The sequence below is a fragment of the Eschrichtius robustus genome, chromosome 14 (genome assembly GCF_028021215.1).
Source record: "Eschrichtius robustus isolate mEscRob2 chromosome 14, mEscRob2.pri, whole genome shotgun sequence".
In the NCBI taxonomy this organism is placed as follows: Eukaryota; Metazoa; Chordata; class Mammalia; order Artiodactyla; family Eschrichtiidae; genus Eschrichtius; species Eschrichtius robustus.
In genome coordinates, this window is record NC_090837.1 from 97910314 (window position 1) to 97934824 (window position 24511).

At 49.3% G+C, this 24511-nt stretch overlaps 1 protein-coding gene across 1 annotated transcript in view; it reads right to left on the bottom strand.

Annotated features, from left to right (window-relative positions):
* Nucleotides 1–24511, bottom strand: part of MBP (myelin basic protein) — a 116040-nt gene that overhangs the window by 85712 nt on the left and 5817 nt on the right. The window contains exon 2 of the mRNA XM_068563093.1: nt 2087–2162. Coding sequence (XP_068419194.1) covers nt 2087–2137 — 51 coding nt within the window. The 5' untranslated portion in view covers nt 2138–2162. The remainder of the gene's footprint in view (nt 1–2086; nt 2163–24511) is intronic.

Here is a 24511-nt window from a genome sequence, read left to right on the forward strand (position 1 = left end):
GGTTGGGGACCGCTGCCCCAGAACACTCCCTCCACAAGGCCTCAGATATTTTCTGTCAAGTGACAAACAATTAAAAGAAGAGAGCTGTTACTTGCAACAACTCCCTACAGGAACCAGTGGCCTTAAACGCCCAATTTCAAAAACAATCATCAGAATGTTAAAAATTAGCTTTCAGAAGACAGAAGCATCACTATGGCTGTACCACCGCTCAGGAATCTGACGCTGGTAAAAGTAAACCAGTGAGACTGTGTCTTGGTGCTTTACAATGTCCAACAACAGGAAAGACACTGCAAGCCGCAGAGAGGCTTTCAGAAGCAGACTTGCAAATCAGTCACTTAAATCAGCAGTGCCTTAAAATACCACGTGCTCACAGGATGGGGCTCTCTGAGAAGAGCTGATCTCCACTCTCACTCTCAGCTGAGACTCTGTCCTCCTGGTGCAGATGCCACCAGGCCCACGGTCCGTATCGTAACTGAACACGTTCACAGCTCAGAGTTACTAGTGCCTTCACAGGGAGATTACCAGTAATACGGTTCACGCGCGAGGTATAGAGGACACCGCGTGATTCCCCATTCAACATTCACCAGAACACTTTACACACTTAGAAAATTGGTCCTCCTTTCAACAAGGAGAGGAGAATTCCAAATCAATAATAACGTTATAAAAAGGTAAACCCCTTCTAGTTGACCTTGGGCCTGACATCATTAGGAAAGAAACTTCATAACATTGTTTTAGATAAAACAATGTTTTCTCTCAAGCGTTTAAAACACTTTATAAGATAAGATATGAACAAAAACAGTATGTAATCACTGATTTACGTGAATGGCTTGAAAGCAAATTATGGAAAATTACCCACCTGGCTGATACGGAAATTGAGTCCAAGTACAGATCAGAGAAGGACCCATGGCTGCAAAGTTCATTATTATTAAATAAAACCCGTAGCACAGAACCTCAGCAAAGAGGTCCTGGGGCTCAAATGTAATGTAATTCAATCTGGCGGACATTTATGAAGCACTTCTGTGTGCGTGTGGGCTGGTGGAGGCCCATCCTCAGCATTGTGACATTCTGATGAACTGTCATTTGTCTTGAGTTAAAGGACCAAAGAACTGGAATAATTAACCTTTCCCACCTACAAATTAGGGTGGATTCACAGTTCTGCGCACAACATCAGGCCTAGTTCCTCATAATCTGAAATGATTCTTCGGTGGGCAGAGAATGAGGCCAGCAGGTGCCCTGGTGACGGGTCATCGGTTTGAGCGGCTCAGGGGGAAGCAGGCTGAGAACCACTTTCCCAGTCACTCTGGGGGAATCAAAGGTGATGCAGAGAATCATCATCGAACAGGGGAAGCTGACGTCCGTGGAATACGGTGGAAAGGGGCGAATGCGAGGCTAGAAATACACAGAAGATTCATTCTAAGTCACTGGAGGGATTTGGATGATTTTTTTTTTTTAATCTTTTGCTTTATTTATTTTTTACATTTTATTTATTTATTTATTTACTTATTTATGGCTGTGTGGGGTCTTCGTTTCTGTGCGAGGACTTTCTCTAGTTGCGGCGAGCGGGGGCCACTCTTCATCGCGGTGCGCGGGCCTCTCACTGTCGCGGCCTCTCTTGTTGCGGAGCACAGGCTCCAGACGCGCCGGCTCAGTAGTTGTGGCTCACGGGCCCAGTTGCTCCGCAGCATGTGGGATCTTCCCAGACCAGGGCTCGAACCCGTGTCCCCTGCATTGGCAGGCAGATTCTCAACCGCTGCGCCACCAGGGAAGCCCTCGGATGATTTTTATTCGCATTTTTCCTGTTTGCTCTCCGGTATCTTCCAAACTCCCTATGATGAGGGTGGGGGAAGGGATGTCGGGCCGGATGGCACCGGAAAGGCCAGTCACAGTGAGATTGTAGTGGGCCTGGAGTCCTGGCCGAGGAATTCGGGTCTTGGCCTGTGTGCTGAGGACTAGCGTTCTAAGCCTTAGAAGTTTCTAAGGTAGGAGGGTAACAAGCCAATGGTTTTAGCGGAAACCCCTGGTAGCCACAGGGTACCTGAGGCGGGTTTGTGCGTTTGAAGGATTTTTGAGCCAGCTCACTTCTTACCTTATTTCCCTTCTCGGCACCTAAGTCTCGCTTCCCTGCGTGGTTCCCCATCCTGAGCCGTGGAGGTCTTCAGATGCTGAAAGACAAAGAGAGGCCGTTAGCCTTGAAACTGGTCCTTTCAGAGTTTTCTACACTATTTTTCAATCAGCACAATCCCGTTCCACGTGCTATACCCATTTCTGAGAAAAGAAAACGAAAGCCCCCAAACTCAAGAGGCCCCCAAAGTCTCAAGAGTGAGTGTCACCGTCCTCTGAGTCCTGGCAAAAAGCTAGAAAGCGGGACGGCTGCCCAAACCCGGATTCTGTCCAGTGACAAACACGGTTCAGTGTGCTTCCTCGTCCATAAAGAAGATGAACTCATCTCCAGAGATCTCACAGACTGTGCACAAGTCCAGATGGACAGACGGAGGTACACCTCATGTTCAGTAACGAGAGGAACAGAGATGCAGAAAAGTGCCCACGCTCCTAAGCATAAAAATAAGCTTGATGCTTCAGGAATCGTGTGAGCACAGAAACAGCAAGACCCGACCAAGGGCTGCTTATCGGACAAGCATCCCAAGAATCTGCAGAATTTGTAAGGAAGATAAAGTTGGATAAAAAAAAAGCACATGTTCCTCATTTGTATTTTGTAACCCAAACTTTAGCAGCAAATTTATTTCTTTTTCCTCCAGAAAGGCACAAAACTGAAGAATTTAGCCAAACTCATCCCACACAGATTCCCTCATCCCACACACACCCCTGGACCTGCATGAACCACGAGGACCCTTGCACCATCACCGTACACTTGTCAGCTGGCTGCAGGTGACCTGTCTTTAAGGGCCGTTGCAAAATTCAATCATCCATGATGTATCCTTTGCAAAGAACATGTGAGTAGTAGCTCCCTGCTGAACAAGGAGTGGCTCTCCTGGAAAGGTTAACGAAATGAATTGTCTTCTAAAAATGGGAAGGATTTCTAAAATATTACACATGCCTGACAAAAGGCAAGTTTTGTTTCCCCAAAGGCACTCTTTTGCAAAGAAGGAATTGCCCAGTATCTGAATTTTCCCAAAGTCTCCCATATCACTGTGTGACTCCTTGGTGACTACAAAGGATACCCATGCCCTTCCCCAGGCAAATTGGTGAGAAAGGGAGTGATGGCGTCTTATAGCATCACCTCCCAGTGTGTGGGGTACAGTGAGTTGTTACCTGGTGGAGACCAAGCACCTGAGGAGTGGAAACCCTTTCCTGCCTTCGTATTTTGTAAATGGAAACTGGAGCAGAGCCCCACGCAGAGGGAGATCTTAAAAAGTGCTGTACTTCAAAAGACTTGGATCGAAGTGGGGATGATGTGCTCTGGTGAATCAAAGACATGGTTCTAGTGGTGATAAAAACACTGCTGACTTAGAAGAATCACGTGAATACACCATGTATCATGACATGAAGGTGAAAAAACCAATACTTTAAAACGTATGCTTTTACATGGTGACTATAGTTAACGATACTGTTTGCATACAGGCAGACCTTGTTTTATTGTGCTTTGCTTTATTGCTCTTTGTGGATATTGCATATTTTATAAATTGAAGGTCTGTGGAAACCCTGCATTGTCAGGTGATGGTTAGCATTTTTTAGCAATGAAGCATTTTAAATTAAAAAATAAAATCTATGCTTAAAAAAAAAATAACATGTGTGCTTTTAAAAATGCAAGTCGACCTTTGCAGATAATTTCAGTATTCAATGCGATTCTATCATCCACCTTCCCAACTTACTTACATGGGACCACCACCAAAAAAACCTCTATGGGGTAACCTCACTGGGAAAATGGAGGTTTTGGGGCACATATGGTAGTTTACTTGATAAGAATGGACACAAAAAGGGAAAGAGGGGACTCGTTTTTGTCCTCTTGGGGTCTGACCTGCAGTTGGAGAACATGACTGCACGTTCTCTGTGCAGGACGACGGTCTGAACTCTGGGAGTAGTGGGGGTCATTCTGAACTGCGATCTCTCTGTGATCCCATGCGGGGTTCTGAGCAAGTACTGATAACTTGCACTGGGTATGTAATACACAGAATAACAATGCATCAAACATCCCTGTTTAAGAAATAAGAATTGGTGTATTTGAGTGGGGAAAGATAAATTAGGAGGTTGGGATTAGCATATACACAGTGCTATATCTAAAACAGACAACCAACAAGGACGTACTGTATAGCACAGGGAACTCTACTCAATATTTTGGGATAACCTCTAAGGGAAAAGAATCTGGAAAAAAATATATGTACATATAAAACTGAATCACTGTGCTGTACATCTGAAACTAACACAACATTGTAAATCAACCATACTCCAATAAAAAAATATATATAAATAAAATAAAAGTTACCTCAAAAAAAAAAAAAAAAAAAAAGAATTGGTGTATTTGAAACTAAACACAGGCAAAAATAGATAACTTCTTCTCAAGTTGACAGCTTGAACTCTTGGGGTTTTCCAGCCCCGACATAGAGAAGCGCACGCTACCATCTCTGTTCTCACCTGGACAGCATCTCAAGCCCAGCATCCCTTACCTCCTCCCGTTTCCATCTTTCCCTCAGCCTCCTCAGTCACCTCCCCTCCAGGTATTAGGCAAATCCCAACACAATGGTCCCTCCTTCCAGAAAACAAACCTCTAAGGATTTAACGTAAATCAAAATCGTGTGGGACGTGTGAATATTCGGGGGGTTGCTTGTGGACAAAAGGAGAGCTGATTTTGGAGCAAGGGCTTTGAGGCACAGCTGATCTAATCACAAGATGCTTGCACTGCTCCTTGGAGAGGGGACGCGTCTTCCAAGCCAGTGTGCTCTGATCAGAACTTTATCACGCCTCAAAGCGCAACTTTAGGGTGTACTCGGGAAGACTGTTCATGAACTATTTTAATCACTATTAAAAAAACTCAAGACTACTGGACACAGAATAGATTGAAATAACAAAAGTCCGGGTCAGACTTTTGAGTGTGTACAGACTTTTCTTCCCTCCTGTCTCAGATTAACAGAAGGAGAATTTATTTTATGTGTCATTTCGAGTAGGCAGATTCTAGCCTTAAACGCACAATTTGCGCACCGGCAGGAAAAGAAAGACAAGAAATACAAAGTGACAATTCTCAGCTTAGGGCCCCTCATTAGAGGGATCATCAGTACTTGAGGTGTATGGCATGGTCCTGTGGTGAAAATGATGGGCAGTGGACTGGTTTTGGGGTAACTCTGCCCCACTCCGCCGTGGAGAGACGGGAGGGTTGGGTTACAGAAGGCTGCCCTGGCAGCTGGCCTCCATAGTAAGCTGAAAAGAACCATCTGCAGACAGAAGAGCTGGACATTTGGAGGTCATCTTTATTTCATTTCATTTTTTGCAATTAATCAAATAGAGAGAGCAAGAGGAAAATTCACGTGGAATGCTCCTGGAACTCAGGCTGACTCTAAAGCATCTCCAGGTTATTAAGAGGCTTTTGGTGAAATAATAAGACAGGAGATTGGTGGGAGGGGAAGTGGAGGGCCAGGGCTGGGAGCCTTTAGGATAGACTTTAGGTTATATTGGGCCTGCCCCATACTCCTTAGGTTGAAATTCAATCCCAGGTGTGATTTCGAAACAGCCACTGGGATTACTGAAAATTTCCATAATGTTTTCATGACCACCCATACTTTGTGTTATTGGCGGGGGGTGGGGTGGGGAGGGCAGTAAAAATTAAGCACGTGAGTGCAAGTTAGTAACCCAGATTCACTGGAACGCAATCCAGTCTCAACAGCTGCTTGGATCTGTTTTCAACAATGTGCCCCTAATGCAGCTAAGACCACTCGTATCACTTTGGTGGACACTGTGAAGGAGTCACAGATAAAACCCACGTTGGGTGGAAAGGTGTGTGAATGGGGAAGCTGAAATGCTGGGGGCATGGAGGTGAAAACACCTTGCTCTGAGCATTTTGACCACCTGCTTTCTACTGGAAGTCCTGACTTCTGGAGTGAACACGGCAGGTGAGACCTTGGTCCCCCAATGCAGGCTCCTGCGGGGTGACCTGGGGCAAGTCACTCCACTTCTCTGAACCTCAGTTTCCTGTCGAGCGGAAGCAATAAAATCTCCTTCACTGTGCTGCAGTGAGAATGAAGTAGGGGCTGGTCAGGGCTGGGGTCAGGGTTAGGGTCAGGGTTGGGGTCAGGGTTGGGGGGGTCAGGGTTGGGGTCAGGGTTGGGGGTCAGGGTTGGGGTCAAGGTTGGGGTCAGGGTTAGGGTCAAGGTTGGGGTCAGGGTGAGCTCTAGGGCTGACGGCTCCTGCCTTTCTCGTCCCTTGCACTGGGTCCCCAGGGTGGGTGGTGATCAGCTGGGAAAACATCTTCTAGCCATCTAGCTATCTATGATTGCACGCCTATTGCAGAGACCTTTATGTGGGTTCCCCCATGTGTGGACATCCACTCTTAAACTCCCAGGTCAAGAGAGGAGAAAGGGGTGAGAACACCGGTGCCTGAGAAGCCCAGAGGCGACGTCCTACACGCGCCCATAAGCGACGCTCCTGTTCCATCAGAGACGGCCCACACAGGAAGCAGCGTGACTTCTCCTGTTTCCAGACTAGAGTGGGTGGGGTGGGCGGCGAGAAGGGAAAAGTGAGGCGGAGGCTCGAGACCCGGAGGGGGCTGCAGACACTAACAGGCCAGGCTGGCTATTCCTCCAGTACCTTCGGGTGCATTTCCACAGGCAACGGGATTATCGTCAAATCTCTGTCTCAGTAGGTTTACTATGAGAAGGCCTCAGTTCAAGTCTCCCTAGATAGCTGCTCAACAGCTGTGGCCCCCAGAGCATCCTACCCGCCTCCCCAAACCCTCGGAAACGGGAGGGGATCACCGTGGGCAGTGCTGACCTCTGGGCTGGGAGGAGCGTCAGGGCGGTAACCCGCGTGGTCACACACGTGGTCACAAGCGTGACGCGGCGGGGTTCATCAGGGTGTCTGCACTCACTGTACGTTTGCGCTCGTTAGGAACCAACCTGTGTGGTTGTATTTATGCCCATGTTCTAGGAAACGGTCACAGGTGTACTATTCTCACAGACTTACAGTTCTTTAGGCTTTGGTTTCAGAAGATTCTGTAGATTGTACAAGAGTTTTGTTTTGTTTTTTTTCCTGCTCAGCGTCCATGTTCCTAAAAGCAACCCTAAAATTAATGTTTTTATGGAGATACAGGGTTAGTTTTACAGTGATTTGCTTTATCCCTTGAGTTATGGCATTATAGGAATAACCCTGTATGCTTTATTCCCATTTTACAGTTGAGAAAGTAAAGTTTAGAAGACTCATCTAGCTATGAATATGACACCGTCTCTAGGAATATATCATAGGTAAAAATAGGGATCAGCTGGACGTTGTTTACATTATGAATATGTCTTACGTGGAAAAAAGTGTTCCGGTAGGTCTAAGATGTCACCCATTTCTAGATTATTAATCAACATGATAAAGAGAAGGCTTTGCTCTAACAAGCAGCCTTGAGAAAATAGCTGAATTACAATAACTTATTCTTCATAAACACCTGTACGCGGATACCCAAGTTTAATAAGGAAAATGACAGCGACTTTCTTAATTTCCTGCCTAATGTCTTGCCATAACAGCGGGTGAAAAGTGTATGCAAGGAATTATTTGGGTTTTAATTCCACGCCTGCCAGTTACTATTTACTGAAGAGCTTAGAAATTTAGTTCTCTGAGCTTCTGACTGCTCATCTCTAAAATCAGATGATGATACCTGCAGTGCATTCATTCATATTGAGGCATTCAATAAGGTAACAGACTCGAAATCCCCTGGCCCCTGACAACCCATCGACCACATAAGGGCCTTCTCTTCCCTTCCTTAGAGAATGGCTTGTATGTTACATAAGGCACCGACTGCAGAATGAGACGAATAAGGGGTTAATTATGATCCCCAAGGGCTAATCATCTACAGATACCTTAACTGTCAAAGTTCAACTTTCTTGTAATAAAAATGTTCAATTAATATATTGCTTCATGGTCAGTAGAGAGCCAGAGGGCAATCTGTCTTTCTCATCTGTCTCGGGTGCAATTTTTCACGTACAGCAGCTTAGAGTAATTTTTTTCTCTGTCCTGTTTGCACTTGTGTACGTGTGAATATTGACAGTACAAACACCAGCGGGGTGGCATCTGTGGGGAGGGGCTGAGAAGGATCCAGGGGCTGAGGTCACCCTGGGTCACAGAGGCGGGTCAGGTGAGAAACCGCAGGAGCACTGAGCCCAAGGTTAGTGTTTTAACATCTACGCACTTAATCCACATACAGTCATCCCCGCCAGGAGGTGGATTAATGTGTACTTTTGGCAGCAGAATTAAAATTCTGCTACTACCAGGGTGGTAACTTTTGCTTCTCTGCTTTCGCAAATCACTAAAGCAATGTTTTCAAAATTCCATGTACTTTGCCATTAACCCTCGTAGCTTTTTACCAGGCTTTTAAAGGTAAATGAACTTTACTGTTACACTTTGTACTTAACCCCTTAGCTGGACCCAAATGGCTCTCAGCCTCTAGTTACTGGTGAATTACATGCTGAAGGGGCTTCGTGGGTCCTTGGGGATGAAATATACCAACTGCCAGCATCCGCTGAGGAGACACCAGGCACTTAGGAGCATGGTTTATGTTTGGAGGTGGCCTAACCATACCTTCTAGAAGAATGAACGGTAAGACAGAGACGCTTGTGGATTTGCACCATTCAGAAAGGGCCGCTTTAACCTCTGAGCGGAGGGGAACCTGGAGAATTTGACTGCTCGAGGGAATGAGACAGGGTGTCCCCGGAATGGAATAACTGAACAAGGTAATGACACAGGAGACGGTGAACATTCCAAAGGGGCACCCTCATTTCCTTCCTGGGAGCCACTAAATGCGAGACAGAATGAACCTGCTGCTGAGCTGCTGAAAGGCACTACCTCCCCAACCCCCAGACCAGCCAGGGAACCCACAGCTGGCAGCCGATCGCTTCCTCCGGGCCGCCCTTCCGTGCCGGGTATGGTTTGTCACGGGGTGTGGGCCCTGCCCATCCTCCCCGCAGAGACCAAACTGATGCCACCAGCCCTAAAAGGTGGGCGGGGGTAGCACAGAGCTGGAAGGACGGACAGTGTGACTCTGCTTCTTTGACCTTTAAACAAAACCCAGAGAGCAAATGTGAAAGCGCAGGGAACTCGCATATAAAATAAAACAAGGACCTGAGAGAGAAGTATGAGACTAAATGAAAGACTTTCATCCCTTCAGCATCCGCCAGGGCCCAAGCGTTTACGCCTGGTTTCTGTAGACAATCACTTTTATTTCTCAGGTCAAAAACATTCTTGTAACACTCTGTGTTCAGAACGTAGTAAACAGCTACCAACATCACCGAAACCACCACCCCCCAAATAAACACACACACACACACACACACTCGTGTGCACAAGACAAAAAGAAAGACCATTGTACGACTGGAACAGGGGGTGGGAAGCTTAAGAAGTCACACCGAGGTTCAGGAACGCCTGTGACAGCTGACCTCGGAGACGCTCAGGCTCTCCCCACACTCCCGCCCGCCCTCTGGCTTACAGCACACAGACCCCCCACGTCACACGTCCCAGTTCACCGGTCGGTCGATATGGCAAACTCGACATTGAACCTGAAGAAAGAGTCTGCTTTCCCGTCCCACCCAATGCACCTCACAGACCTTATCACAACTCTCTGAAAGCAAACCATCCCTTCCCCGTGTGAGGACACAGTGCAGAGATGTTGGCTGCGACCCAGGAACTGGGTTCCCACCAGACACCGAACCTGCCGGCACCTGACCTCGGACTCGCACCTCCAGGACGGTGAGAAATGAATGTCTGCCGTTTACAAGCCCCCGGTCTGTGGTTTTCTGCTACCGCAGCCTGAGTCTGGACTAAGACAGCTCATAATGCGCTGAGAAGGACGGGGTAAAAGTTCACTTCAGAAGTCTATGTCTATCCTAGAAAAAGCTTCTCCAAGACAGTGAGGTGGGATCTGGCCCCCCAACAGTCCTCAGGACCCCACACTGCGCTGGTGTCCTGACGGCGTTTACGAACAGACCCAAACACCCAATCTGGACTCACGCGGAAAGCGTCAGAAGAAATCAGCCTCTAGATTTGGGGGGGACGGGAATTTTTGCTTTGGGTTATCACATAATATTCATAAGCTAGCTATCACCATCCTTTGTTTTCCCCAGGCTTATCAGATTTACAGTGCAGAAGAGCACTGCCTTAAAGTTATCAAAAATCACTTAGAAAGAAAATTACAGAACTGCAGACGGATGGAGTTGGTTGGAGTCTGACTGTGGTCCCTTGAGCCTGGTCCTTGGGGCATCAGCTGGCTTTGTAGATAAAGCCATTACCAAAATGGGCAGCAAATGAATGACGTTCTGGAGTTCCGGCTCTTGGTGTTGCTATAACATCACCCCTCTCAATTACAACAAAGCGTTTTCTTGAAGGCAAAAAGAAGCAGATCAAACAGTAGTTCATTAATGCTTAAGTCAGATTAACTTTTAGAATTTCTTGTCAATACAGTCACACAAGTCTACAATTAGGTAGCATGTTTAGCTTTTCATAGCTCTTGAAAGGAGAGAGGAAGTTCTCCGTGTAAAAACAGAATGTGCCGGGAAGCTGGGATGCTGGGTAACCGCGGCCCGCCAGGCCTGCAGTCACATGGAGACAGCCTTCCTGACGCTCGGACGCAGGGCACCCCCTTCCCTCGCCCGGTGGGCCACCTGGAAAGAGCCCACTCCTGGTGGCCTAACTCAGTCATGGGCATGAAGGCCGGGTGCCACTGGCCACACCCTGCACACGCCGCCCACCGGGAGGCCCAGCAGGCGGGGGGTTTCGGAGAGAAAGCCCCAGAGCTCGGGTCCCAGAGGTGCCCAGGGCATGCCCCTTCTTGTCGTCTCTCTCCCGCTTGCTCTGAGGTTTTGGCCAATGTTAATTCCAGGAGGGGTTGTGAAAATGACTGGTTAATATTTTATTAACTGCCTGCAATGGTGGTCACGTGTGCCCACAACCAGGACGCTGTCGCTGGTAGCAGAGGAAACGTGAGCATCGTGGGCCTTGCTCAAGGCCAGAGCCCGTGATCAAAGGGCAGAAGGCGTGCTGAGCTCTGTGTATTTTAATCCACCTCCAGAGCTGCTCACACGTTCCCTGGCGTCAGGCATGCCGGCTCCTGGGAGCTGCGCATGGGGAAGGAACGCGTTGACTCAGACTACAGGTTTGCATGTGGCCTGCGGCCAGAAGAGCTACAGCCTGAGTCTTGACTAAAATGATCCTGAGCTTCCTGAAAACACAGAGGACATTTGACTCCTGGAATGGTTGATCTCAACTCTCCAACTTCAAATCACCACGGGAGAGGGGCCATCTCCCATCTGGCACCATTTTCCCTGGTGACCTCCTTCCAGAACCTTCCGGGTGCTGATCAGGGAAAAGAACGCATGCGTGGTCATCACCCCCATCACGGTGCCCCGAGGCACGGGGCTCAGAGCTGGTCTAACGGGTGCTGCATCGTCACACGGGCGTGTGACACTGTAGAAGATGCAGGATGGGAGCAGGTGACAATTACAGTTAAAGCAAAGGGAGGGAGACACGTCCCAAGAGAACACCACTCGATGGAAAGGGCGCAACCGGAGGCCTCAGAGGGCGGCCAGTGTGACGGTCCTTCCTCCGCGCCAGGCGGGACGTGACCTTTTCAGAAGTCCAGCCTCCTAGCCTGCTGCCCCCAGGCTGAGGTGGGTGCCGTTAGGATGCTCCTCGTTTTACAGTCAGTGAAACTCGGGAGGTTCAGAAAGACCGGGTAACACAAGTTCACAGTCACTGGTTCAAGGTCGGCCATGAGCTGACCCGGTGACTTGGGCAGGGCCCTTAACTTCTCCAGAAAAAGGACTCCGGATGCATTCAGTCTTGGATTTATTAAAGGAACAGAGCTGCATGGAAAGGATAGAGGGGCAGCAGCTTCTTTATATCACACGTTTTTGTTTGGTTTTTAAAAATTATTTATTTATTTTTGTCTGTGCTGTGTCTTCGTTTCTGCGCGAGGGCTTCCTCTAGTTGCGGCAAGCGGGGGCCGCTCTTCATCGCGGTGCGCGGGCCTCTCACTATCGCGGCCTCTCCCGTTGCGGAGCACAGGCTCCAGACGCGCAGGCTCAGGAGCTGTGGCTCACGGGCCCAGTTGCTCCGCGGCATGTGGGATCTTCCCGGACCAGGGCTCGAACCCGTGTCCCCTGCATTGGCAGGCGGATTCTCAACCACTGCGCCACCGGGGAAGCCCTATATCACACGTTTTAATGTGCTTTCTGACTATTCGGAAGACACTAGTGACAACTTGGACGGAGTCTTTGAGCCTCATTCCCTCTGATGTGGAAACCACCGCAGAGCAACAGTAAACAACGGTGCATTATAGGAATACATCATAACACTAAATCTCTTTTAAATAGGTAAATAACAAACATCTACAGAGCACAGCATGTGTGATGAACATGGGGCTGACAACAAGCTTGCAGTCTGACCCTGAACTTTTCACCTGCTTTCTGCACACTTTTTAGTTTCTAAGTGGTACCTTTAAGGCCTAAAAAAGATCAGTATCCTTTCAGAAGGCAATGCTTTATTGCCACAAGGTGGAGGCCTTATGATTTTATTTCTCCATCAAAATCAAGATTATTCAGAATGCCTTTTACAGGAAATAAATGAAAAATGAAAACATCTGGCAGAGAACGTTCACAATATTGTGCTTATCTGATAAACTGTGACCACGCTGAAACTATAATAAAGTGTCTTAATCACTCATATTCCCCCCAAAGCATGGCATTTGTGGATAAATAACTTCTTATTTGATGCTTAGGGGTGGTAACATTAAAAGACAGTGCAGGACCGACTTAAAGGACCAAAAAGGGTGATGGAAGTGGGGCATTGGGGGCAGGAAGGCTGAGTCCTGGTCTCACCTGCCACAGGCAGCCGGGCGGCCCTGGACAGGTCACGGGCTCTGCTGTCCTTCTGGGGAAGCGAGGGGCCTGGAGCGGGGCCGGGGGCGGCTGCACTAACTCCTACAGGGATGGTGTGGGTGCCTCACACCTGTAACCCCGGGAGTTTAAGAGAAGCTGCCGTATCGTGTCAGACACGCAGACATCTGGGTTCCCAAAGCTGGGGCCGGGGCCAAACAAGACGGGACCAGACTCATTACCTGATGCAGTGAGCGCAGGGGAGGAGCTGGGTTCCAGCACGCACAATGTGCACAGATGCAACCACACACACACACACACACACACACACACACACACACACACACACCTCTTCTGCGTCCCTGTGGCGCCAGAAGAACAACGAGAAGTCTCCTCCGGGAGAGAATCCTCCTCTAAGCTAAGACCCCTCTGCCCCCCCATCCTTCTCGGAGGGGGCAGGGGGTAAGGACCGTCAGAGCAGGTTGGTCCCCAGAGGTCCGTCCTCAGGGGGAGCACATGTGACCAGCGTACACTGGGTCAGGAGAGGCCCCCGAAGTGGGGAGAGCAGAATCCACAGGGCACGCTGCCTGCCTGGGGCCCCTGGCCGTGCGGTCCTGCTCTGTCCCCACCACCAAGAGGAGGGAGGGTTGGGAGGGGACCTGCAGGAACTCAGAGAAGTTGTCTGGCTCACCCAGCCTCCCCTCGACCTTGCAGGGTCTCTCCTGCAGCCCTGAGACCACTGCTCCCTCCCCGGGCAGGGCCGGACCCTCGCTGAGCCCGGGTCCTGAGCCATCCTCTCCGCAATCCCCCCCCCCCCCCCCCCCGCTGGAACTGTCGTCCCATGGAGCACGCTGGGGATGAAGGCACTACAGGTGGCACCCGTGACTCGTCCACCGCTGTGTCCCCAGCACCCACCCCACTGACTGGTGCACAGTAGGTGCTCAGTAAACACCTGTGAAGTGAATGGGAGAAGCAGAATAAAGCCCTGAAGTTATTCCCTGCACCCCAAACCACGTGTGCCCAGACACACACGCACACACACGGAGCACATGTGGGGTTTGAGACCACCAGACCGACCCCTGGATCGAGGCGTCCCCTCTGACCAGAGCCAGGTATGCACCGGGGAGGTGGCGTGGCCGTGAGGACCAGTGTGGCCGGAGGGAGCAGCCTAGGCCTCCAAGAGGAGAGCTCAGGGGCCATGGGGGCTGAGGGCCTCTCTAGGGGCAGGGTCCCCTGGGAACAGAAGCCCTTGCGCAGAAGGAACCAAGGACACCACAAAAGGGAGGCGCGGGCGGCACCCCTGCCGCTGCCCCCAAGGGTGGGTGCAGAGCTCGGAGGGCGGCGGGCATGGCGGGTGCCCCGTCGTCCCTCACTTTGGGCTGAAGCCTCCAAGGCCGGGAGCCCCGGCGGAGCAGCAGGCAGACCGGAGGGTGGGAGGCCCGAGCGCCAGACACCAGAACGCGGCCCTCAGGAGGCTGGACCAGCAGCCTTCGTTGCACGTGCCCCCCCCTCCAAGGGCACCCGCCGTTAAGGGCAAATGCAGACCCTCCCCGGGCGGCCAGGGGATCCGTCGTGAAGGCAGGAAGACCTGTGATCAAACAAGCAAGGATCTGCGCTCAGCACATGGGTGACCAGTTACAACAAGCCTGAGTTAAAATACGTGGAAACAAGGTACCCACAGATGCCTGGGGCAGCGGGGGAGGGCGGTTCTTAATGAATTAGATACCTTTTCAAAGCGCTGATTTCGAATTACACTCTGATGTAAGCTGCGTCCAAAGGTTGGAATAGAAACCTCTGAACCCAGGGCAGCATCTGGCGCAGCGCCTGGCCTTTCGGTTACCTGGTTACCAGCCAGGTTAGCTGTGCAGACAGGCTACGGGCGCGGGGTCTCCACAGGCAGCCAGGCCCACGCTGTGCACAGACCTCAGCCTGGTGTTGTTTTCTTTCTTTCATGAAGTCCACGGGCACCAACTTGGGTCCGGGCTTCACCTGCTTTGAGGGATGAATGAACACCCCCTGCCTCCTTCCTCTCTGCGTTTCTATACCTGCCTCCCCGGGGTCTCCATCACGTACCCTACAACATCTGTAATTAGTCACGAAACCCACACCAGCTCTGTGCAGAAAACTCCAGAGAGAGCGGCTGGGAAGGTTAACCTAAGAAAAGGACAGGGAAATAGTGGGATTTGAACCACCCTTCAGAGCCCCATTGGATTATGGGCATTACAGTAACTAAGGGCAGCTCCACGGAAAGAGGTCAGGAGCAAACTCTGGATTGAGTCCAGGGCACATTTTTCAAACTCTTCTTCAGCACAAGTCATGAAAGCAAATGAAGTTAAGTCTCAGAGATTTCGAACTCTGTGATGATTGTACCACATGAGCCCACACAGAAATGACACCTGGGACCTTTTCTACCTTCATGAACTAATGTGGTTTTTAAAAAAAGGGTGTGGGGGCTTCCCTGGTGGCGCAGTGGCTGAGAATCTGCCTGCTAATGCAGGGGACGCGGGTTCGAGCCCTGGTCTGGGAAGATCCCACATGCCGCGGAGCAACTGGGCCCGTGAGCCACAATTACTGAGCCTGCGCGTCTGGAGCCTGTGCTCCGCAACGAGAGAGGCCGCGACGGTGAGAGGCCCGCGCATCGCGATGAAGTGGCCCCCACTTGCCACAACTAGAGGAAGCCCTCGCACAGAAACGAAGACCCAACACAGCCATTAATTAATTAATTAAAAAAAAAAAAAAAGGGTGTGAGGGCTTCCCTGGTGGCGCAGTGGTTGGGAATCTGCCTGCCAATGCCGGGGACACGGGTTCGAGCCCTGGTCCGGGAAGATCCCACGTGCCATGGAGCAGCTAAGCCCGTGTGCCACAACTACTGAGCCTGCGCTCTAGAGCCTGTGAGCCACAACTACTGAGCCCATGAGCCACAACTACTGAGCCTGTGTGCCTAGAGCCCGTGCTCCACAACAAGAGAAGCCACCGCGATGAGAAGCCCGCGCACTGCAACGAAGAGTAGCCCCCACTCGCTGCAACTAGAGAAAGCCCACGCGCAGCAACAAAGACCCAACGCAGCCAAAAATAAATAAATTTAAAAAAAAAAAAGGGTGTGAAAATCTGTCCAGGTTTTAATCTACCTTCACATTAAAATTTACTTTAATTTCCCATCCCACATTTTTTTTTGGTGTTGTTAATCCTATGTAAAAAATATCTGTGTAAATAGTGTTAGGACTATTACAAAATGTGGCTTTAAACACGACATTTCACTGCCTTTTCAGAAAGGCTGTCTGCCAGGTCAGCACCTCTGTGCCCTCCTTCCTTTCACATAACAATTTCCAAACAACGTCTGAAATGAATAAGGCTAGCTTTTTTTTTTTTTTTTTTGGCCGAGCCACACAGCCTGAGGGATCTTAGTTCCCCAACCAGGGAACAAACTCAGGCTCCTTGAAGTGGAAGGGCGGAGTCTTAACCACTGGACCGCCAAGGAAATCCCAGGCTAGCTTTTAATATCTGATTTAAAGCCTTCTCTCTTCAAAAATAAGCCTTGACATACAGAGATAATGACGGAATAAAAGAATCATTGTCGGCCTTTTAGAAAGGGACAGCACCTTCCCTAGAGCTGTATAAAATGATGCATCGAAGGTAGAGATGCATTAGGCCTGACTCTGAAATATAATTTAGCCTCTTTCTATTTCTAGGAAGACAACGGCAGCTGGGGATTCCACTTCATACATCCCTGGTCTCAGCTAGTCCAAGGCTATCACGTTTTCAGACATCCGAAAGAACCCGAATAGAAACAACAAAAGCACACCCTGCCCTCCTACCACACCAAGAGAAACCTAGCTCCTAAAATATGAGAGTCATTTTTGTTTATTTCATTAAGTTCCTGCTTTATCTGGTCTTGTAAGGCAACACAGCGAGCTGAATAAATCATGTCCCATGTTCTCCTGGTTGCTGAAGAACAGACTTGGGCAAATGACTTCGGCAAAATTCAGACTCTCATGTGCGTCAGCTGGATGGTGATGATTAGGGTCAGTGGAAGCAGCCATCTGGGGGTGCAACAAACACCACCCCTGAGCACCACGCAGATGACGTGAGGCGAGGAAAACTTATTTACCTGTCCCAGAACGTAAGTGCGGAATGGAACATTTAACCCCTTATAAACTAAACGTGATCAGAACCAGAGAACAGAGCTACTGCTGTGAAAAGCCATGTGGGGAAGGTGGGCATCCTGGAAACAGGGTGAGGGAACAGCCCTGAAGGAGCCGTCCATCCTAACCCTAACCCCAGCCAGGAATTCCGGGAAGAGCCCAGAGAATTCCCAGACAGGCCGCAGGGGAGGCACGGGGCTGCTGGGGGGATTAGAAGCAGCTACTGAGTCCCCTGCCCTCTGCCAGCACAGCCCCCTCATCGGGAAACCTGAGTTTTGTTTATACATCTTGCAGTGTGTTCAGCAAATGTTGGGCCTTGGGAAACCTATCTGTGGATCCCTGAGCTCCCTAATAATACTATACAGCACTTTCAGGGTCCCAGACGCGTCTGTTTTATGTGGGTGCGTTGGAAAGGCACGGTGTGGCCTTCTGCCCATCCTAGAGAATGAGAGAATTTTAAAGAATCAGTTGTGCGTTTGCTCTATTTGGGAGGCCTGCCACACAGCTCTGTGTTTTTTGCTTTCAGAGCAAGTTTAGCAAAAACGTTAGGTTCCAACTAACCAAGAAGCCAGGGTGGAGACGATGCGTATCCCTAAATATTCCTTGTCAGATACGCTAGCGCTCACAGGCAGGAAAGAGAAGGTCATCCTCTAAATGGAGTATCAAAAACAAACGATAATACAGAGTGAGGTAAGTCAGAAAGAGAAAAACAAATACCGTATGCTAACGCATATACATGGAATCTAAAAAAAAAAAAAAAAAAGGTTCTGAAGAACCTAGGGGCAGGACAGGAATAAAGACGCAGATGTAGAGAATGGACTTGAAGACTCAGGGAGGGGGAAGGGTAAGTTGGGAGGAAGTGAGAGAGTGGCATAGACATATATACACTACCAAACGTAAAACAGATAGCTAGTGGGAAGCAGCTGCATAGTACAGGGAGATCAGCTGGGTACTTTGTGACCACCTAGAGGGGTGGGATAGGGAGGGTGGGAGGGAAACGCAAGAGGGAGGGGATATGGGGATATATGTATATGTATAGCTGATTCACTTTGCTATACAGCAGAAACTAACACACCACTGTAAAGCAATTATACTCCAATAAAGATGTTAAAAAAAAAATCCGCCTGCCAAATGCAGGGGACACGGGTTCGAGCCCTGGTCCGGGAAGATCCCACGTGTCGCGGAGCAACTAAGCCCGTGCACCACGACTACTGAGCCTGTGCTCTAGAGCCCGCGAGCCACAACTACTGAGACCGTGAGTGACAACTACTGAAGCCTGCGCACCTAGAGCCCGTGCTCCGCAACAAGAGAAGCCGCCGTAATGAGAAGCCCACGCACCGCAATGAAGAGTAGCCCCCGCCTGCTGCAACTAGAGAAAGCCCGTGCGCAGCAACGAAGACCCAATGCAGCCAAACATAAAAATTAATTAATTAATTAAAAAATAAAAATAATAAAAAAAATAAGAACATATCATCAGTATAGAACGTTATTTTCCATGAGTCATTCTTCAAACATAAAGTCAGTTTATGAGTGAAATATAATTTCTTGATCGTGTTAAAGTGGATGTTTGTGAGCACGTGCAGGTGCATTCAGGTAAATCTGTGTCACCAAGACACACGTCGGGCACCCCTCACCCATTTCTGTCTTTCACTGAGCAGTGGTCCTCATCACTTGGAGCTCACTAGATTACACATTCGTGGGCCTGGGCCCCGAGGTTGTGGGGTGGTGTCCAGAGCCCCGGGCCTAGGACTCTGCATTTGATGAGAATTCTGGACAACATGCATGCAGGTGGCTGGCAGACCACCGGGGGATCGTTAGGCGTCATCCTAGTCCAGAGCCCCGTGGAAGGCTCGGAGCCAGGCGCTGGCCATGGCAGACACTTTGCTGGGGCGCTGGGTATCCTGCCCCCCCAGCCAATCCCAGCCCTGCAGCCGTCTACACTGATTCAGGCAGGTATCCAATCAGACTCCGGATGGAGGTGAGCGCCATCTGAGCTTTCCTTCCTCTCTGGTTAGTCTGGCGGCTGGTGTAGGCGAGGCCGTGCATCTGCCCATCTTTACTGGAGGAACGTTCTTGCACCTGGCTTTTTGCTCCTGCCCGCAGGGCTGCGGCGACAGGGGCTGCTAACTGCAGGGGCGGGTCGGATGTGGCCTGGGGGCGATCCTCTGCCGCCTGACACCCCGAAAGGCGGGGCCGACACTTGCGGGCGCTGCTATCAGTGGTGAACAAGGCCAGCACAAGCCCTCTCTTTACTCAAAACATCGAGGATGGGGCCACCAGGCTCCCCACCCTCTGACAAAATTCAAACCCTCACCTGCTTCCACCCTCCTGCCCCCAGGTCCCATGAAACAAAGGGAAATCTGACTGCAGGAGTCACTCTCTGAAATAAACATTTCAGAAAACCAAACGACAGTGAGGCGTGTCACCCTAGTGGCTCTGCCTGCCCTTCCAGCCATGACTCATAGGAAGTCTCACTCCAGCCGGGGAGCTGCCGGTCATGGGGCCGGGCAGACCCCGGGGGCCCCCGAGCTGAGCTGCCGCCCTCACCAGCTGGGACCCTGGGCTGCCACGGAACCCTCAGCACTCAGATGTCGCCTGCAGGGCGCAGGGCATGGCCTGGCACTCCCTGGGGGTCACTCAGAGCTGCCGTCAGGGTGGTCAGCACTGAATGCTGGCCACCGATCAAAGCAAAACCTGATATAAAATGCAACCAAGTCAACTCACTTTCAGAAGAAGCATCAACACCAGTCTCTGTTTTCTAGATGGTTTTAACAGTGGGGAGGTATAAACCGAACCCAAGCCTAATTACTATGTAGTCAGAATCAGCATGATGTTAAAAACCAGTGTGTTCAGTAAAACATACTGAATGGCTCTTGCAACTCTTTTTGCATTTCGAAATTTACAACACATACCAAGGAGAACAACTGCCAAGGGGCTCTGAGCAGAAACTCATTTCCTGTAAGAAGCTGCGGTTTTGGGCCTCGGAGAAGCTCCCTCACGCTCTGGAGGGCGTCACCCCCCTCGTCACCAGCTATCAGCCACTGACCCCTTTTCAAAACCAGCATCAGTTTTGATGTGCGGCATCACATCACCCTAAGAGAAACGCCGTTCTTGTATCTTTTCATACCAATTCTTTCCTTTAAAAAGGAGCTCGTTTTACTTATAAATTTATTTATTTATTTTTGGCTGTGTTGGGTCTTCGTTTCTGTGCGAGGGCTTTCTCCAGTTGCGGCGGGCGGGGGCCACTCTTCATCGCGATGCGCGGGCTTCTCACTATCGCGGCCTCTCTTGTTGCGGAGCACGGGCTCCAGACGCGCAGGCTCAGTAGTTGTGGCTCACGGGTCTAGTTGCTCCGTGCCATGTGGGATCTTCCCAGACCAGGGCTCGAACCCGCGTCCCCTGCATTGGCAGGCAGATTCTCAACCACTGCGCCACCAGGCAAGCCCCAAGGAGCTCGTTTTAAAACAAAAGCCCCTGGGCTTCCCTGGTGGCGCAGTGGTTAAGAATCCGCCTGCCAATGCAGGGGACGCGGGTTCCAGCCCTGGTCCGGGAAGATCCCACATGCCACAGAGCAACGAAGCCCATGAGCCACAACTACTGAGCCTGTGCTCTAGAGCCCATGAGCCACAACTACTGAGCCCGTGCACCACAGCTACTGAGCCTGTGCTCTAGAGCCCACGCGCCGCAACTACTGAAGCCCACGTGCCTAGAGCCCGTGCTCCACAAGAAGAGAAGCCGCCGCAATGAGAAGCCCGCGCACCGCTATGAAGAGTAGACCCCACTCGCCGCAACTGGAGAAAGCCCGCACGCAGCAACGAAGACCCAGTGCAGCCAAAAATAATAAATAAATAATAATTTTAAAAAGCGCCTGGTTTCTGATTGGTCCCAGCACTCGTGACCAGCTTGGGGACAAGGCCTGGGGCTGGCTGGGGCCCAACGCCCCTCCCAGCCGTGGGACACTGACTTGAGACAGTGCAGTCTGACACAGGCGTAGGGACGACTGGATTTGGAAATGTGCTCTGAGAGCTCAGGAGCACAGGGTGGGCATGGCTGGCCGTCACACGTGTCGCTGGACAGAGCAGAGGACGCCCTGGGCTTCACACGACCCCCCAGATCTGCTGAGTGCTGAGAACTCGCGTTTCCTCGCCTGCAACAGGGTGAGGATGTCGCTTGATTCAGAGGGTTGCTGGGGAACAGACCTGACCCGGCTCCCCAGCGCGGGGGCGGGGGGTGGGCAGGAGGGCCTCCACCTTCTGGGCGGACCGTCTCACCCCAGGACGCTGACAGGGCCTGTCCAGACATCATCACTGCATTTATTCTGTGTCCTTTTAGAAAATGAGTCTGTCTGGAAACAGACTCACAGACAGAAAACAAACTTACGGTTACCAAAGGGGAAAGAGGGTGGGGAGATTAGTTAGGAGTTTAGGATGAGCAGATACACACGACTATATCTAAAATAGGTAAACAACAAGGCCCTACTGTGCAGCACAGGGAACTCTACTCAATATTTTTTAATAACCTATAAGGGAAAAGAATCTGAAAAAGAATATGTCTCTATCTGCATAACTGAATCACTTTGCTGTACACCAGAAACTAACACAACACTGTAAATCAACCCTACTTCAATTTTAAAAAAAGAAAGAAACTGAAAACCATAAAAAGAGAAAGAAAGAAAATAAGTCTGTCTGAGTGGTGGGAGAGATTAGTTAGGCTTCTTAGTGGGTTTTAGATACGTCATTATATACATATATATATATATATATATATATATATATATATACACACATGTTTGAAACGACAGGTATCACATGGAAATAAACTCTTGGGTTGAGAAGTTCAGAGGATTAAACCTCAGGCATAATTACATTCGGCGAAGGAGGGGTAGTTCTTACCGCACAAGATGCTGCCCTAACATGCAGGGCTGCCAACCCCACACCAGCCGTCACGTGCGGACTCCAGCCATGAGCACGTGGGGGGTGTGTGTGTGTGACAGAGTGTGAGTGTGTCGGGGTGACCACCTTCCAGGCCCTCAGCTGCCTCTGGGACCCGTCTTTCCACGCTCTGTATATTAGTCTCTAATATAGAACAAAGCATGAAATTTGGTTAATCACTTACTGTGAATAAAACCTCATTTTCCTTCTCTTATCTTGGAAAAAGGGTCAGCTGAATGTTAATCCCCTCACTCTTAAAGAAAGTGAAATAATTCTACAGGAAATCAGTTACAGACCTTTCCTCGGCCACCTCAGCGTCCTTGCACTTGCCTGTGGCCAGTGGCCCCCGTAGACCAGTCGCTGGCCCGCAGACATTGGTGCCGACATGGCGAGTCTGGAGCGGGTGAGTGGAAGGGAGCAGAGGCGCCCTGGGCCGGGGAGGCAGTCCGGTGCCCACGGGAGGGGGACCTGCGGACTTGCGGACGCGTCCGGGGCCAGCTCTCCCACCGGGTGGAGGAGCGAGAAGGGAGGCCCTGGTTGGCTGATCTCTATTTAAAACATGCTGGACGGTACTTAGAGGCCAAACTTATGCACATGAGGGACTCAGGAAAAATTCAGGCAGCGAAGAAGGAAAACCAGCTGGGTCCCAATGCGCTAGTTCCCCCTCACGTCCTTCATGTTTAAGCAGATGTAAATGGTTCTTAAAAGAAAGACAGCAGATCGCAAGTTGAATTCACAGGCTGAATGGAGGCCAGGCGCGGCGCCCACCTTCCCCCCACTGCCCCCTGAAATCTCAGCCCTTGGCTGGTTCACAGGGCACAGCCCTTCTTCTAAGATCACCCTACTTAACTCCACTTCTAGTTTTCCTTGTTTGTACCCCGTTTACAAATGATAATGGGGACAAGGGAAGTTCCCCAACTCTCTTTTTCTTTGCTCTTGCTTTTACCTAACTTTAGTAACTTCACCCCAACCTACTTCCAGGTTCTTCTTTGAGGCTATTAATCTTCCCAGCTTCTCCATCATTTCATCTTCTTTAGTGTCATCCCCCCAAACTTGGCATTGGCTTCTTTACTGTTAACATAAGTGATTAATTATTACAAAGAAAAGGTACAGAAAAAAATACACAACTGGCTTACCTTTTCCCTCAAAAAAAGTGACACATTCCTTTCTTTGTCTAAAATCTCAAAATGTTTCAGAAATAAAACAAATTCCCTTCCCTTCATACAAACCCATCCTTCCCTAGACACAGGTAAGCAGCTTCCTGAGGTTGATGGATAGCCCAATTTGCGTGATTTCTGTATTTATTTCAGCTCTGTGTGATCACAACAGGTAGTGTGTTCTTTTGTGTATTTAAAATTTTTCAATAAATAGAATGATACTGTATTTATTCATCTGTAACTTGGCTGCTTTCCATTCAATGCTATTGCTTTGATTTTGACCTTTATTGAGGCTTGACCCAACACCGCATGGAGCCTGGCAGAGCTACACCTTGAACCTCAGCTCTCTTTCTGGGAGCCATCAACCAGCCAACCCCTTCCACATTTTGTTCACTTTTTGACCTGATCTTGGACACACAAAATCTCGATTCAATAAACATTTAAACCATTTGAAAAAAACACGTGGGCACAGCTAAAATAGTGCTGAGAGGGAAATTTATAGGACTAAAATGCTGACATTGAAAACAGGAAAGGTACTCAAATCAATAATCTAAGTTCTAACTGATGAAACTAGAAAACCAAACCAAACAAAAACACCTAAATATATCCAAAGAAAGTAGAAGGAAGGAAATAGTAAAGATAAGAACAGAAACCAATGAAACCAAAAACAGGAAAACAATAGAGAAAAATCAATTAAACAAAGAGCTAGTTCTTTGAAAAAAAAAATCAATAAAATGTATCATGCTCTAGCAAGATTCTCACATAAAAGGAGAGAAGACAGAAATCATCACTATCAGGAATAAAACTAGGGATATCGCTACAGATCCTGTGGCATTAGAAGGATAATAAAGGATTCTGTGAACACAGTACACTCATAAATTCTACAGTTTACAAGAAATGAGCCAATTCTTCAAAACCCACCAACTACCAAAATCCAAGATGAAATACATAACTTGGATAATCTTACAACTATTAATGAAACTGTATGTGTAATTAGAAAATGCCCCTCCAAAGATTTCCAAAGAAATCTCCAGCCCCAGATGGTTTCACTGGAAATTTCTACCAAACATTTAAAGAAGAATTAATGTCATTTGTACATAAACCCTTTCAGAAATTAGAACAGGAGGGAGCACTTCCCAGCTCATTTTTATGGGGCTCATAATACCCTGATATCAAAACCAGCAAAGACTGTACAAAGAATGAAAACCACAGACCAATCTCTCTCATGAACTTAGAAGCAAAAATCCTCAACAAAATACTAGCAAAGTGAA